This window comes from Tasmannia lanceolata, unplaced genomic scaffold, assembly GCF_043159265.1.
Source record: "Tasmannia lanceolata isolate RefF3 unplaced genomic scaffold, GAP_Taslan_0.1 ptg000020l, whole genome shotgun sequence".
Taxonomy (NCBI): domain Eukaryota; kingdom Viridiplantae; phylum Streptophyta; class Magnoliopsida; order Canellales; family Winteraceae; genus Tasmannia; species Tasmannia lanceolata.
This window is the reverse complement of record NW_027518697.1, coordinates 2,924,533-2,941,451: the sequence shown is the minus strand read 5'-3', so window position 1 is coordinate 2,941,451 and position 16,919 is coordinate 2,924,533. Positions and strand designations below refer to the sequence as shown.

At 36.6% G+C, this 16,919-nt stretch overlaps 2 protein-coding genes across 4 annotated transcripts; both read left to right on the top strand.

The window, feature by feature from the left end:
• Positions 1 to 145: 145 nt before the first annotated feature.
• Positions 146 to 14,012, top strand: LOC143854440 (NEDD8-activating enzyme E1 regulatory subunit AXR1-like). Of its 3 annotated transcripts, none has more exons than XM_077364422.1 (16): positions 192 to 252; positions 786 to 842; positions 1,455 to 1,627; positions 1,711 to 1,874; positions 3,737 to 3,847; positions 3,945 to 4,024; positions 4,250 to 4,400; positions 4,491 to 4,584; positions 5,535 to 5,623; positions 8,283 to 8,356; positions 8,469 to 8,631; positions 11,530 to 11,615; positions 12,965 to 13,048; positions 13,139 to 13,319; positions 13,407 to 13,492; positions 13,848 to 14,012. In XM_077364422.1, the coding sequence occupies exons 1-15, from the start codon at positions 215 to 217 to the stop codon at positions 13,488 to 13,490; spliced, it is 1,629 nt and encodes a 542-aa protein (XP_077220537.1). In that variant the 5' UTR covers positions 192 to 214; the 3' UTR covers positions 13,491 to 13,492; positions 13,848 to 14,012. The 3 variants fall into 3 exon arrangements, 1 of the variants encoding a protein (XP_077220537.1); XR_013237519.1 differs by having other exon boundaries at positions 194 to 252; positions 13,407 to 13,592; XR_013237520.1 differs by lacking the exon at positions 786 to 842 and having other exon boundaries at positions 146 to 252; positions 13,407 to 13,592.
• A 1,032-nt stretch (positions 14,013 to 15,044) lies between these two features.
• Positions 15,045 to 16,790, top strand: LOC143853678 (putative membrane metalloprotease ARASP2, chloroplastic). The gene has a single exon (XM_077363396.1). The coding sequence runs from the start codon at positions 15,130 to 15,132 to the stop codon at positions 16,477 to 16,479; it is 1,350 nt and encodes a 449-aa protein (XP_077219511.1). The 5' UTR covers positions 15,045 to 15,129; the 3' UTR covers positions 16,480 to 16,790.
• The last annotated feature ends 129 nt before the right edge of the window (positions 16,791 to 16,919 follow it).

Here is a 16,919-nt window from a genome sequence, read left to right as displayed (position 1 = left end):
GGTAATGGCGCAGAAAACCTTTTCTTGTGCAATCAAAACAGCGGGAAAAGGTTTTCCCTCTAAAGGACTGGAGAATGGAAAAAAAAATCCGATTTTAAAAGACCAAAATACCCTCGCTTGTTTCTTTTAATTAACCAGTGTCTCCTTTCTCTGCGTTTATAACAGGCAAACCCCTTCTCACCATTACCTCGAGCTGTTCTTTCTCAGTACATTCATGGCAGAACCTAAGAACAAATACGATCGCCAACTTAGGTATTTACCCCTCAATATTTCCATCAAATCACTAAACTCTCATTTTCTTTCGTTATTAATATCTCACTTGCCCTAAAATGTACTTCTTTATCCCTCTAAATTTCATACTTTTATACTATTCTTGTGTTTCCAAGGGAGCGATGATGATAACTTTGTTCTGTTTTTTTCCGTAAAATTTGATAATAGTGTGTGTGACTGCTGATTTCGTGCTTCGAACTATGATTTTTTGTTGTAAATACTAATTATCTGTTTGGATACATGAATTTTATAATCGAGGATTGTAAAATCCTGGATTTTATAGCTCAAACCTGAATTTTATAAGTTAAAACATGAATTTTGTTAGGTAAAACCTAGATTTTACAATCCTGAAAATGTACAATCCAGGTTTTAGTTTGTAAAGTTCATGTTTTAGCTTATAAAATCTTGATTATAAAATACGGGATTTTGTTAAGTTAAAACCTGAATTTTATAAGCTAAAACTTAGATTTTACAATCCTGAAAATGTACAATCCAGGTTTTTGTTTTTTTACCAGGAGAATATGGATTATAAATTTGCGGAGATGGTGGAATTTCGTTTACCAGAGATTCCTGTGAGTGAATAGTGACCCTTTACTTTGAAATTGTTCATCCCTTTCTGAAAATGTTCATCTGTAAAGTTGCTCAAGTTATTTTTGTACGAGTCCATCCATCAAATAGCCACAAAAGCTTGGATATTTGTCAGAAATAGGTTAAACTGCCTGATGTTGATCTGATTGTGCCGTTGACTCTACCCATTCTCACGTTTAGGCAGACAATGTCCGAGGCTCCTAGCCTTAATCGTCACTCGCTTTCCATTTTGGCTGCTCCTTAGGTTATATCGACTTCTTCTTTCACTATGTTCTGGTTTTAACTTTATTGATAATTCCATGTTATAGTTTGTGGCCTTGTTTATCCAGTTATCCTTTTTGAACGGTACCTGATTTTTGTGGTAACCGCAGACTTTTTTCTTTTTAAGTTTATTTGAAGAATGTTCGTTCTGTCAAGGTCATACATTTGGTTAGCAATATGTTACTCCCACGTGTGATATGCTCACTAGCGGTAACATGTCTGAAATATCTAATCATCACACACATCGATAACTTTGTTGCTGAAGATTTAGATTAGTTTATCCGATAAATATTTTCTAAACCTCATAGAAGGCTATTCTTTAACTGCGATTGCAGGATATGGGGAGAACAAGGACAGACAGCACTTGAGAAAGCTAGTATCTGCTTACTAAATTGTGGTCCAACTGGGTCAGAAACATTAAAAAATCTAGTTCTTGGCGGCATTGGAAGTATCACAGTCGTTGAGGGATCTAAAGTTGAAGAAGGCGATCTTGGAAACAATTTTATGGGCATGTTATTCCCCCTTTGCTCTCATGTTTTGTTATTGTTACCAATTTTGTTTCTGTACTAATGATGTTTGTGATATGTGCAGTGGATGCACAAAGCATTGGACAATCAAAGGCCAAATGTGTATGTGCCTTTCTTCAAGAGCTAAATGATGCAGTTAAAGCCAAGTTTGTAGAGGAATCTCCGGATGCATTGATTGAGACAAATCCTTCTTTTTTCTCTCAGTTTACTTTAGTAATAGCAACTCAGGTGTGGGACTGTACTAATAGTTGACATTGAGGGCTGCATTATCTTCTGTTTAATTATTATTAAAATTTATTTGCAAAACATCACTCAATATATTTTAAACTTATCCGAGCGAACAAGTTTCATAGTGCTTCATTTTTTATGCATGCAAATCCTTGCTCTAGTATTATCTGGCGAGAGACCTATATGGTTTTCATTTTTTGCTATTTCGACTTGCTTCTTGGTAAAAAATAATTGATGGCTCTTCATGACCTAAATGAGCCCCATATTTTTGAAAAATACCTAAATTGCTTAGTTTCAAAATCAGCTGGATCTAATTATGTCGGCTACCTAAGTGTCTCACTTTAATTGAGATGAAATGGTGCACAATCACATAGAACAATATTGTATGCTTCTAGAGTGCATAAGCAATGTACATGCCACATGTTATTGTAGCAACAATATGCTCCAATACAACATGCATCTGTCCTACATTTATCATGAGATTGCTCATGCTGTAAATTTTGTCTCAACGAGTTTATATAGTTAACATAGTTCTCAATAAGTTTTCAATCATCATGATTATGTTATGTGCAACCTCAATCCGCACATGCAAGTGATTGTTATCCAATTATCATAAGTTGGAGATGCCTCAAATTAATGTATCATTGTACTAACAAAACCAGTTTTCTCATTTCTGCAAGGTGTAATTACATGGGATTTTAAAATTATTCCGTATCAAATTGATGTGATTCAAGAAAATTCCTGACATGCTAAACTGGAAAGTTTTTATTACTATTTTTTTTTTAAATATAGGAATGGCAAGAAAACAATTCTGATGAAATTTTCTTTCTTGGGAAAATTTTTCTTTCCATGATTTAGAGGAAAATGATATGATTACGGTTAATTTAGATGGATATAATCATATATTGAAGGAATTTCTAAATAATATCTAATAGAGTTGGTTCGACTTATCTTTTTCAGTGTTAAAAAAGTTCGAAAGTTTAGAAATATTGTTTCCTTTCCAAAGTTATCCAGAAAATTCCTACAATCCAAACAGGTTCTAAATGCTCTTTTTTTTTTTGAATGATAAGTATAATATATTAAAAAGGGCAAGGGCCCGAAAGAATGTACGAGAGGGAAATACAGCTCAGAAAAACATGAAATCAGGGAGGGAGGAAATCAAATCCCTGTACACTATCCCTAGAAACCCCCTCCTTGGCTAGTTTGTCAGCAACACCATTAGCGGATCTTTTTACATGATAGGCTTGAACATGATAGTCACCGATGATGTCTTGAATTTCATCAAACCATGCAGCAAATCTCCATGGAATTGAGTGAGATCCACAAATCCATCTAATCATATTCTTTGAGTCCCCTTCGATTTTAACTTTAGCGAGGTCATCCTTTGATAATAACTTTATACCGGAGTGAATGGCTCGCACCTCAGCTTCATTTGCATCCGAGATCCCAATAGGACCCGAATAAACCCATATGACTCTTCCAAGATCATCTCTAAGTACGCCTCCAATGCTTAGTGTGATCAATTCCATGGTCATCATAGGGTCTATTGTCTAACTCACTCCAAGCTTGAACTGAATCTGATGACTTTCCTCCTTCCATCAATGTGGGCTCTTTCATATGGTTGCTTCTTTCAACTCAATTTTATGACACTGGTCGTATATGTTAGCCTCCATATTATCTATTTTATATATTTATACTAGACTTTCTATATCCGATCCTATTTAATCAGATAACTCAATTGATCAAATGTTTCGACTTCCATTTTTCTGTTTTTATATATCCCTATGGGTGATAGTTTTTAAATTTGAAATTTTAAACATCTACTTTTATCGTCAATGGAGCTTCTCATGTGTCATTTGCAGCTGTTGGAGAGTTCAATGTTAAAGCTGGATAGGATCTGTAGGCAGACAAATATAATGTTGATAATTGCACGCTCATATGGTCTCGCTGGGTTTGTGCGAATTAGTTTGAAGGTAATGTGATGTAAGTTTATAGTTGCATCACTCACAATTTTGGTTTGCAAAAGTTATTACATGCACAAAGCATCTAGCCACTTTTTGCAATAAGCAGGAACATGATGTGATTGAGTCAAAGCCTGACCATTTTCTGGATGATCTCCGACTTCACAATCCCTGGCCTGAGCTCAAGCGGTATGATAACAGTCGCCTTTTCTCTCTCTTTCACAACATTTATCGTTTTCTCTGGGCCAGTTATTTATACATTTTACGCCCTGTCCGTTTGTGATTGTGGCAGCCGATTGAGATTATTGGACTCAAAATTATAATTTTGAGTCCAATAATCTCAATCGGCTGCCACAATCACAAACGGACCGGGCCTTAGCTTGACATTACTGATTGTATGTTAAATGCTTCTAGATTTGCAGAAACTATTGACTTAAACACGACAGATCCTGTTGTTCATAAGCACACACCATATGTTGTCATTCTTGTTAAGATAGCGGAGGAGTGGGCTAATAAACATGGTGGTTGCATGCCATCGACTAGGGAAGAAAAAAAGGAGTTCAAGGTCTACAGCCAATTTCTATGATCAATCGACCCCTTTCTTCTCTTCGTGATCTGCCAGTGATTTCACGAGCATTTTTTTTTTCCTTTGTAGGATCTTTTGAAATCCAAGCTGCTTGCTTTTGATGAAGATAACTATAAAGAAGCAATTGAAGCCTCTTTCAAAGTCTCTACCCCTCGAGGAATTAGTAAGTCCATTGCTGTCTAAAAGAATGTATACTCTTTCCTTAGGAAGAAATTTTGTTGGAACTTAATATTAACGACAAAAAACTTACAAATATGATGGACCAAAAGGTCCATGCCAAAAGAATACCTAATTCAAATTTACAGGTAAATGAAATAACTAAAATGTGCTTTTCCTTTTATGTCTTCCTTTGATCATCATCTTATGCTTCAATGAATACTTATATGGGTTTGAAATGTGGGAGGAGGGGCAAATCTTTGGTGGCAACTTAATAGATTTTTTTGGGAGCAACATGATAGGGCTGGATCTTTAGTTCACTAGGCGCTTACACGTGATACTTAGATAGTCATAGTTGACTCAATCCAGTTCCTGTAGGACATATATGGATACTTACTGGGAAAAAAGCTGCAAGTAATAGTAGATAGTTTACCTAATTTAATAAAGACAATATATGGAGGATAGTGGTGACTAGCTGAATAATTTAGGATTGGGGGCTAATTCTGGAAATTTAGTTTGAGATCGTCAGTTCTTTTTTCCCCTCTTTATGGTATGAGATACCAACCCTTCCCCCCTGTTACTGATATTTATATATAGTGCTTGCATGTTTTTTTTTTAATGGTATAATGCCTGAATGTTCTTTGTCATGGCGAATAATTGTTATGGGTCCACTATTTATTAGCTTGATTAGTCTTGAATTGGAAAAGAGAATTTATTTTGACAAAATTCTTTTGAACATCAATACATTTGATTGTTATCTATACTTCATCCAATGGGCTCTACCTCTAATTCATCTTGACTGATTGTATCTCAGTCAGTACTGATGTTTGATGGCCTTATGCTCATACTTGGTACAATTATTATTTGTAAAACTCTTGGTAAAAGAGTAGTTGTGTTGATTATGTAGCTACTATTAGAAAAAAATCATTGACTGAGGACATTATTGTGGATTCCCAGGTTTAGATCTTCGTCAGATAGTTGAAGACAGCCTTGCAGAAGTTGATTCTGCCTCACCAGATTTTTGGGTGCTAGTGGCTGCTTTGAAGGTATCCACTTGCTGTTTTAGTCATTCTTAGAACATCCATTTTTGTGTTTCTAGTACTAGTGATATCCGATTCAATTGATTTGTGAGCATATAATAAAGCTCCTTTGCTAGGTATTAATATTTAAGCTTCAGTTTATGTCAATTATGAACCTTTTTGTATTCTTTAGCTCCATGGTTTTGAACATGTATTTAAGTTCCCATGTTCCTGTCTTTTCATCCATGGCTTTGTTACTTCTTTTTATCCACTTTGCTTCTTCAAGACTTTCTGATTCTCGAATTTTTCACTTGGGCCCTGTTTGGATTGCAACAAAAACATTTCTCGTGGAAAAACTTTTCATTGTGAATTTTTTCGTCTCCATGATTTAGATGGAATTGATATGAGTGTCTTATTTAGAGGGATATCATTATACATTGAAGGTCCCTGTAGATAAAGCTTGAACCGTTACCATTCAAATAACATTTATCATTTGTGCTCAGACAGTTGAAAAATAAAAAGTTTCTTTTAGCTCACTTGGTCAAGCTCTTGGCTAAAAATGATTTGAAGACACTCCTCGAGCTACTGAACTTAACTTTCAATAGTGTTTGCGTGAGCTATCCATCTACTAAGCCTGTCTAAGCCAGCCTTAGCCAGTGATCCATACACAGTAGATGATTCATAGCTTCTATACCCGGGTGACCCAGTGATGCAAGCCTCTCCTAGGCTTCTTGGACTAAGGATCAGGAGAGTGACAAACACACACACATGGATAGGGGCTGCATCACCCAGTCACATGTGCTGGCTTAGCCAGTGATCCATACACAGTAGATGATTCATAGCTTCTATACACAGGTAACCCAGCCGCATTTGCAGTAGCTCCAGATTGAGACCTCGATGCATCCCAACCACGTGATAGAAGCTTGGGGCCGCCTCGGCCTGGTGTTATTGATCAGTAGGAAACCAAGAGAAGGAATTGAAAAAAAAACGAGAATGTTTGTTCTTTCCGGGAACTGTTCATTGTTGAGCCGATCGAGCCTTCGGGAGGGATCTGATGCTGTTGGGGAACTCGGTTGAAGCGATTTGTCACTTCCGCTTCTCTAATAGGTTCCCCCTATATAGAATGCAAAATTTGCCTCCTCTCCTCCGAGAGAGAAACAAACTTTTCCAAGAAATTCCTTCAATCGGAATAGGTCCTCAAGGCATGATTTCTTATTGATAATTCATTGATGCTCTGAAACATTATAATTAATGAACAAATACTTTCCAAACACAGTCATATGATATTCTTAAAAAAAAAAAAAGGGAAATGACATATCAGCCCCTTTTGATCACCAGGAACACCCCCTGTCAGTGTATCAATGACTAAAGAGGGGCTGTTCTACTTATGTCAAAAGAATTCAATGCCCCTGATTGCCACAAACACTGATAGGGGGTGTTCGTGGTGATCAAAAGGGGCGGATATATCACTTCCCAAAAAAAAGTCATGATCTTTATTATTTTTTTCCCATTGAATTTCAAGTTTCATCTATTTCTGCATATAACACTTTATTAAGATCGCCTTAAGGAAATAAACCCATGCAAATTTGTGAAATCATTTGCATAAGTATTAAAACAAAACACCCTTTATAGGAATAGCGTTGGACCCTATAAATCAAAATGTGTTAAACCTTAAGAGGCGACAGTTTTAGTATTGCTAGAAGAGGAAAAGGTCAAGTGTTCTGCCAACTTATAGTTCATAGATATCCTGCTTGGCAATATACTTCGTAGACTACTGAAATGAAACATGACTGCGAGTCTATCACTGTTTGGGTGTCCTAATCTAAAATGTCAAAACTTGCAAAGTTGGTTGAGATTTATGCCATCCACATACAGGACAAGAGAACATGTACAAGTAGTAGCAAAATCTCTGTCAATGTTTAAGTAAATGTGTCTTCCACCTATCTTGATCAACCCCAACCCCCCACCCACCTTAATGGAAAGAGGACACTGTGAGCAACCATTAAAATTTTATCCAAAAACACCATCCAACAAAAGGCAACAACTCTTTGCAGAGCAGGCACCCTCCATACCTTCCTGTCTTCCTACCTCCTGACAACCGGATTTCCTTTTTTCGACATTTGCATCGAAGGTTGACGTCAAACCCTATACTCTGACAACTTAAATGAGAAGGCCAATACTTTTGATCAATTCATGACAATTATGGTACCATCAATTCTACATTTCAAAGGTGAGCAATGAGGCAATAAAATCTATCATTGATCTATTTAGCAGGTTTCTGTAACGCTCTTCATATTGCTCAACTCAACAACTATTTGGCTTCCTAGGCAGTCAGTGGATTACTGTATCTTTGAAAAAAGAGTTACAAATATCCTTATTTTGGTAACCTTGTGCTGAAAGATTATCAGATTCTCATTAATTTGTCTTTTATGTCTGACCATTTATGAATGCATGTGGCCTCAATAATAAGAATTTTCTATATCTCTAGCATTTTTCTTTCTATTTAACTAAAAGTAATCACTGTCTCAAGCTTTGAAAATGTATTGATAATTCATACCCTCCATATCTTTTTCCATTGGTTTGATGTCCAGTTTTTCCCAGTTAAGATCAAAGATGGCATTCAATGCTATTTATGCAACTTATTTTTAAACATGCAATGACCCCAGTTTTCTTTGGTGCTTTGTAGGAATTTATTGAGAATGAAGGTGAAGGAGAGCCGCCTCTTGAGGGTTCAATCCCAGATATGACATCTTTAACTGAGTTAGTATCTGGATTTGTTGTTACTGAGACTCATTGATATTTGTGGTTTTGGTTGCTGCTATCTTTTCTTGTGGTTGTGATGGATTATATTGTCATGTCAATTGTCATCCAGATACTATATAACGTTGCAAAGGATCTATCAGGCTAAGGCTGAGGCAGACTTTCTTGCTATCGAACACCGGGTGAGGAACATATTAAAGAAAATTGGTAGAGATCCGTATGCCATTTCAAAGGCAAACATTAAAATCTTCTGTAGAAATGCTAGAAAGCTCACTGTAAGTCCTCTAATCCCTTCGGAATTATAATTTGTAGTTTCCTGTGCAATTAGATAGACTAACAGCTATGACCAGTGAGTCCCTTGATAGAGATGGCAATTTCTTAAATTCGATCGGGCTCGAGTTTTCATGCCGTTTGAATTCTGAATAAACAATAGTTTGATCCATACTTCTCAATAAGTTATATGCAATGCCAATATGTAAAAGAATATCTGGCTTATGTATGCTGGCATTTTTATATGCTTGTGTCCTGATCAAGGTTTTTAATTTCAACCGAAATCCGAAATTTCGGGTTTCGGTCAACCCCGAAACCGAAATTGGGTAAACTCGAAATGTTACAAAATTTCGACCCGTAATTTAAGGAAAATCTCCAAAAAATTTCGATTATATTCTTTATTTAGTATTTTCTCGAAATTTCTTCCGAAATTACCGGTAATTTCATTCGAAATTTTGTACGAGATAAAATATTATTTTATTTGATTTCATTAGATTTCATCCGAAATTTCGGTTTCTGCTAGGAATGAAACGCATTATGAAACCGAAATTTGAAACCTTGGTCCTGATGTGTGAGAGTGAACCTTGTTGCTTGTGCCTGTGCCACCCTTCTGGAAAAAAACTTCTATACTTTTGTCTAACAGTTAATGTTGTTGAATATATACAGCAATGGTGCTTCTTTTTATTTAAAATTCTATGTCAACATGTAATTTAACAAAAAGCAGTATAGCTCTGCTTTCCTGATTCGGTCATTCAAAATTCTGTATGCTTTCATTGGCGATTAGGGTGTTTCGTAGGTGAGACAATTGATATTTGTAACAAGGTTTAAAATTTTGGTTTGTGTTTCGATCGCCATGGAAACGGAAGCATTTCCATTTCGGTTGGCAATTTTGGTGGCAATCCTGTAGAATCATTTAAACGTATAGAAACATATGCAAATGATCGACTTTTAAGATGAAACATCAGGAAATGATTTCTAAGCATCTTGAAATGCATATTGAAACCAATTATATAGATTTCTAAGCATCAGTTCAATCCTTGCTTTTCAATAAAAAATGATTTCAAAGATTTTCAAGGCTATCAGTTGGGTCTCTACACATTTCATAGAAGACTGGCAAAGTTTACGGCCAGCTGCCAACCTGACACTAACCCTCCTCCTTTATCTTGGCTTGGGACAGGCTGTGAAAAACACAGGAGGAGTTAGTTGGGTCTCTACAGGATGGGCATAAATATGGGGTTCTAATTAGTTCCAATGGTGCTCAGTGAGAATAGTGTAGGGATCTTTTTTTGCTCCTTTTCCAAGGCATTGAATTTTTTTATGCACGCAAAGTACATGAATAAGTCCATAATTTAGCAAACATGGTTTGAAAGAAGAATATGATCAGATGAAAGCCAATGTTGGTCTCAAAGTGACTGAAATGTCCTGCCAACATTAATAGTGAGCTCTTCAGGTCTCCATTGGTCATAAAAATTAGCAAGCTTGTTTTAACTACCTGAGGAAGGATTGGTGTTTGCAGTGATCATAAATTATCGTCTTGCTAGCAAGCTTGCTTGACTAAATTTTATTCCCCGGGCCACTACTTTCTAGTGTAAAATGAGTAGTCATAAATACACCAAAGGGGGTAGCCCATGGAAGAAAAAGGGGTGAATACATCACTTCCCTATAAATAATGATGTGTTTATGTTAATCTAAATGCAGAAAGTGATACTAAACCGAATGTAAGAATTAACATGGGTATTGAGAGAGTATGAACTCACTTCTAAAAGCTCTAGTTCTTTTTGCACAATTTATTTGGTCTGACCGTGTAAGTATTTAATCCTCTAGCAAGTTTTTTACTTTTGGCAAATTCCTATTAATTGCTTGCATCTCTCTCTAGCATAGTTAGCAAAACGTGATTCGGCAAAAAAAAAACGGGACGTCAAAAATTCGAGTTTAATACGGTACTGGTTCAAAAAAACGTAGGTAAAAAAAAATGGAAACACAAGAAAATGAGTTTAGAATTTTGTCATTTGCAAAATATGTTGACGGTAAAATTGGAAAGTTGGCAAAAAAAGAAGAAAGAACGTGTTTAAAACGTTTAAAATGCTTTTAAACGTGTTTAAAATGTTTCTTAAAAAAAAGGGAGTTTTATTCGTTGTAAAAGTTTTAAACGGCACACCAATAAAACACTCTTTTTTTTTTTTTCAAAAAAATGCCTTTTAAAACGGATTTTTGCTAACTATGCTCTCTAGCAAGTTTTCTACTTTTGGTGGATTCCTAATCACTCCCTTAGTATGATATTGGCACTGTTCTCTCTATTTTTTTTTCCTATGGTTTGTTGATAGCTCTTAAAGTATAAAAGATTAAAGCTATCTTTGTTCTGGTTTTAGCTAATCATATAGGGTGGAACATGTAAATCTTTCATTGTGAACTTTCAAAAAAAAGTATAAAAGATTAAATAACACCTTCTCCAAAAGCTTAAGCTGTTGGAGTAACTGGTAGTTTCACAATAGCTTTGAGAGAACTTTTTTTTTTTTTTTTTTCTGATGGGTAACCTGGGGTTTAACGGGGACCCTACCGATTTATTAGATATAAAAAAGATATAACAATAAGATCACAAACCAAACCGATTTGAGAGAACTGTAACTGCTAATGAGGAAAGTGTAAAATAAAGGTCGGTGTTGCAAGTGAATTTCAAGAAATCTATCACTAAGATAATATCGTAGCCTTGCTAGCAAAAGCCTTTTTTAACCCTTAATGTGTTAAGCTTTATGCACTGTTTATAAAACCTGTCTTATATGAATGATCTCTTCCCTATTGTTAGACTACAGGAGCACATTTAATATGAAAGAATAATCTTGAAAAAGTCCTTCCCTTTTTTTTCTGAAATAATTGTTTAATTACATGAGTGGTTATGTCTGCAGGTATGCAGATACCGTTTGATCGAGGATGAGTTTAATTCTCCAATTTTGCCTGAGTTCCAGAAGTATTTGACAGATGAGGATTACAGGTGATCCTGTATATCATTTGCTGTTTGCTGCTTCTAGATATGAATTCTCATGAACATTTTTCCTGGGGAAGTAGTTTGAAGAACCCTACTGTAAGATGCAACTAAAAACTTTTTGTCGGGAATAAGTCAAAGGTTGCTTAATCAAAGACAATAAGAAATACTCTACCAGTGTGACTATGAAATTGTAACATATATCATTAGGGAAACCTTACTTTCTTTCTGCCAGGGTTTCACATCTGAGGGATTGGTAATTCGTATTTGAAGACATGTTCGAATTGTATGTTTTTGTTTCGTTCTTTCGGAGTGAGTGTATACAAAAAATTAACACCAGGAGCTAATTCAGTGACTCCTTGCTCCGTATAATGCATCAATTTTCTTACTTCGGGAAAGTATTTGCAGTGTGGCACTGAAACTCATCCCATTGTTATATTTGTAATTGTATGGATATCAAATTGAACACATTTAGTTAATCATTTGACACTAAACTGGAGTATCCATTGGTATACTTATCCAAGAGCTCCATTTCAAAAAAAAAAACTTATACAAGAGCTAGATGTGTAACAAGTATACTTGCACCTCTCTCTCTCTCTCTCTCTCTCTCTCTCTCTCTCTCTCTCTCTCTCTGTGTGTGTGTGTGTGTGTGTTGGGGGGTGGGGTTGGTTTAGACATTGCCGTCACCTGCAATTGCTTGGGCATTTTGATTGCCTTGCGGGCAATCTTGTGAGATACAGTTTTGCCACTCAAGTTAAAGCATGACTCACTTTTAACCAGGATAATATTGAAACCAAAGTTTGAGATTTTTTTGACAATGCATCCATTTTTGCTCAAGTCTTGAAGTCTTTCTGTTTGAATTTATTCAATTCATATGAGAGCTAATTTTGTAGCAGCCGAGTTAGCTACTTAGGTGGTTTATGTGGATGTGCTGATTTCTACGCCTTGTCTTTCAGCAAATGAATTCAATTAATAAAGACAACTTTGGTTTCTAGTTCGTTTGGCTTTAATATGCATATTTTCTTTTTCTTTTTCTTAGCTTCTTCCATAGAATATCCATATAAGCTAAAAGGTCAATCAGATTCATCTTTATGCATGCATTTCTGGTCACCCCTGTCACTAATATCATTTTAAGATAATTTGATTTACTGTTAATAGAAGGTAATAATCAGGTCTGTCTGTAATGCTGTGACTACAATGCTCATGCATTTCAAAAGTTAATGTTTTATAGTTATTTTTAAACTGCAGTAAATGCATTAAGTTTTTTTTTCCCTTTAAAATAATAAATTCCTTAACACATCTGGTTTATTACCCAGCAATCTATTACAGTTTGATTCATTTATGTCTTTCTCTTGCAGTGTTGCTGCTGGGTTTTACGTTCTGCTTCGAGCTGTTGATCGGTTTGCTACTATTTACAATAGATTTCCCGGGTTGTTTAATGGGTATACCTCTGTTATTACCTGGTGCTCTTTTCTTGTTTAGTAAAAGAGAAGCATCTGTTTTTAACCTCACACTTTGGTCAAATCCCACAGTGAGATGGACGAAGACATATCCCGATTGAAGACTATAGCCGTTGGTATATTAAGTGACTTGGGTTGCAATGGGTCAGCCCTATCTGAGGATCTAATCAGCGAGATGTGCCGATTTGGAGGTGCAGAGCTCCATACAGTGGCTGCCTTCATAGGAGGAATAGCATCGCAGGAAGCAATCAAGGTCTGTTTTTCATACCTGCATGGGCTTGTAGTCTTGATTCCATTTTTTTTATTCCTGAGAATTTTCTCGTTGCCTTACTTTCTGTAGCTCATTACCAACCAATTTGTTCCAATGTCTGGGACTTTCATCTTCAATGGCATTGATCACAAGTCTCAGTTGCTCACAGTATAATGGTAACTCCAACAATTGTCTCTGCACAACTCCTTAGGCCTTTTGTTTGTGTTTCACCTTCAACGGCATTGATCACAAGTCTCAGTTGCTCACATTATAATGGTAACTCCAACAATTATCCTTGCGTAACTCCTTAGGCCTTTTGTTTGTTTTGGTTTTGGAGAACAGATTGCAAGTCCAAAACTGATTAGTAGACTCAAATTTACATTGCGAGTCCAAAACTGATTATTGGACTCACAATCAGTTGTCAATATCTAAATCAAACAGGGCCTTAGTTTCAGTGCTTAAAGGAAAGAAGCTTCTGAGTCTTCATATGTTCAATTGGGCTTATGATTCATTCTTGTGTTTTCTTTGCAGATCACTCATCTGCTATTGGGACAGTGAAACCATCCTTTTTCTTTCTTTCATGATGTATACATGTTGTCTTTGGTTTTTGGTCTTGAATAATAGAGGAGGGCTTTTAGTTGTTTACAACAGACACCACATCAACAATCTAACGAAAAGGATGCTAATTTTTTGGGTTTATACCAAAGCGGTGCTGAAATTGTTACAAAAACCGGATGCAGTAATACATATATGTGAGATTTTATATGGTTTGCGCTTGTGAAGTTCGTTATTTTTCAAAAAGTACAGTGAGGTAAAGCCTGTCTATAGAAACATCTATAGATCGGAGGGTTAGGATCATACTATGGAACTAATTTATGGTGCAAGTCCTATTTACGTTCTGGCCCAACAAATGAACGGTTTGGATCATCCCATGAAGTGGGACCCCACTATGTCTAACCAAATTCATCATTCAGTTTGGAAAAGTAAAATCCAAAAACAAAACAAAAAACAAAAGGGAACTTAGAAAGTTTCACCTTAAATAATTTTTGCCTAAACATGAGAAAATCATTTGACACAAACAGTTCCAAGAAAATTTATAAATGGTTCTTAATCATGTCCTAATTTAAACCAAACGAACTATGAACTAGGTGACAGTTTTTTACTTGGGTTTTTATAAGGGGTAAGCCCGTGAAGTCCAGTATTTACTGTACGCCTTACATTACAGGATGATACAAACCTGGCTTACATCACAGGATGATACAAACCGTCCATTTGATGGGCCACAACGTAAATATGTTGTATGGACATGATTTTTTTGGGTACAACCCATCTTTGTTATGGTCCATCAAATGGACGGTTTGGATCATGCTATGGTGTAAACAATACAGCACTTTTTGAAAAATATTGGGCTATACAGGCTTACACCATATAAAATCTCAGTGTGAACCACAGTTAGCAAAACACTTTTTCTTTTCTGTTTCCATTTTTTTACAACATTGTTTGGTCCAATACCGTATTACACTCGAATTTTTTCCCGTCCCAGTACTTTAAAAAAAATGCAGGCCCATACGGGCTCTAGGTCAAAGTTTTTGAGTGTGGTTATCATTAGGAGTGCGGATATCAATTAGTACAAATATGGAGATAAGTGGAGCCTTGTCTTTCGGATCACAATGCAAACACTTCCCCTCCATAGACTACGGATTATCCAAAATCTCTTCACCACAACCACCTCCTTTTTCCCTCTTCAACGGTATTATCTTTCCCACTCTTTTTCTCCAAAACCCAATCCAAATCTATCTGAACATAAACAAAAATGATAAACCTTTCTACTTCTTCCCCAACTTCAAGACTCTCCTTCATCGGATTAATCAACACAAAAACACCCACCTCTGATTTCCCTCTTAAACTCCAAACCCCAATCTCAAAACCCCTCTACTCTTCTCATTCATGTTCTTCTCTTCATTTCAAAACCCTTTATCCAATAAATAGGGGAAGAACATACCCACATAGGAAAAGAGACTCTTTTCGATTATGGGCATTCCGAGGAATCGAATTCCAAAGCTTGGAGAGTGCCCAATCTGTTCTTGAAGCAGTAGCTGTTCTTGCAACTATCATTATAGTTCATGAGAGTGGCCATTTTCTTGCTGCCTATCTCCAAGGAATCCATGTGAGTAAATTTGCTGTTGGGTTTGGTCCAATTTTAGCTAAATTCAATGCTAACAATGTTGAGTACTCAATAAGAGCTTTTCCTCTTGGTGGGTTTGTGGGTTTTCCTGATAATGATCCTGATAGTGACATTCCTGTAGATGATGTGAATTTGTTGAAAAACAGACCCATTTTGGATCGAGGTCTAGTCATCTCGGCAGGCGTAATCGCCAATGTAATTTTCGCTTATGTGATCATCTTTGTTCAAGTAGTATCAGTAGGATTACCTGTTCAAGAGGCATTTCCCGGCGTGCTTGTGCCGGAGGTGAGGGAATTGTCGGCTGCGGAGCGAGGTGGGTTGCGTTCGGGCGATGTTATTTTAGGTGTTAATGGGGTTTTGTTTGCCAAAACCGGGCCTTCGATAGTTTCTGAGGTTGTTGATGCCATTAAGGAAAATCCTGGTAGGAATGTGAGTCTTAAGGTTGAGAGAGGGAATCAGAATTTAGAAATTTATGTTAGGCCCGATGAGAATTCGGACAAAACAGGGAGGATTGGTGTTCAGTTATCTCCGAATTTGAAGATTTCTAAGGTTAGGGCGAAGAATCTTGTAGAGGCTGTTAGTTATGCTGGGAAGGAATTTTGGGGTCTTTCATATAGTGTCCTAGACAGCTTGAGACAGACATTTCTTAATTTTTCACAGTCGGCTAGTAAGGTGTCTGGCCCAGTTGCCATTATTGCGGTTGGGGCAGAGGTTGCGAGGTCTAGTACTGACGGGCTTTATCAATTTGCCGCTGTGCTTAATCTTAACCTTGCTGTGATAAACCTTCTACCATTGCCTGCTCTTGATGGAGGGACCTTGGCTTTGTTGCTTATAGAGGCAGCTAGAGGTGGGAGAAAGATTCCTCAAGAAGTAGAGCAGAGGATCATGTCGTCCGGGATCATGTTTGTTATCTTTCTAGGACTGTTCCTTATTATTCGTGACACGCTTAACCTTGATTTTATTAAAGAGATGTTGTGATGAGCACTTTGGACTTGATTTGGGTTGAAGAGAACTTTCATTGAAGGCAGTGCAATTTCTGATTCGATAAATGCTTGTTCTGTAATCCAGACAAATGGGAGTGACTTCTGATAGATGGCTTAATTTATGATTTTCGGAGCGGGCATGACTCCTCCTGAGGTGCTCTGTTGCAGGTACGATATGGCTTATCCTCGTTCATGGTTCTTTACATCAAGTGTGCTTCTTCCTCATTCTCTTGTAAATTGACAGTATTCTGGTGAACTACTGAAACTTATATTATTTGGGATACTGGGATACATTCTTTTTCCCTACCAGAATTGTGGCTGTGGCATTTGTCAGTGGCTCTTTTTCTTGATCCTAGGACATTGCATGCTGAGACACACACATACATATACATATAAAAGACTCACCCTTTTGGAATCTTTAGATATTAAGCTAGC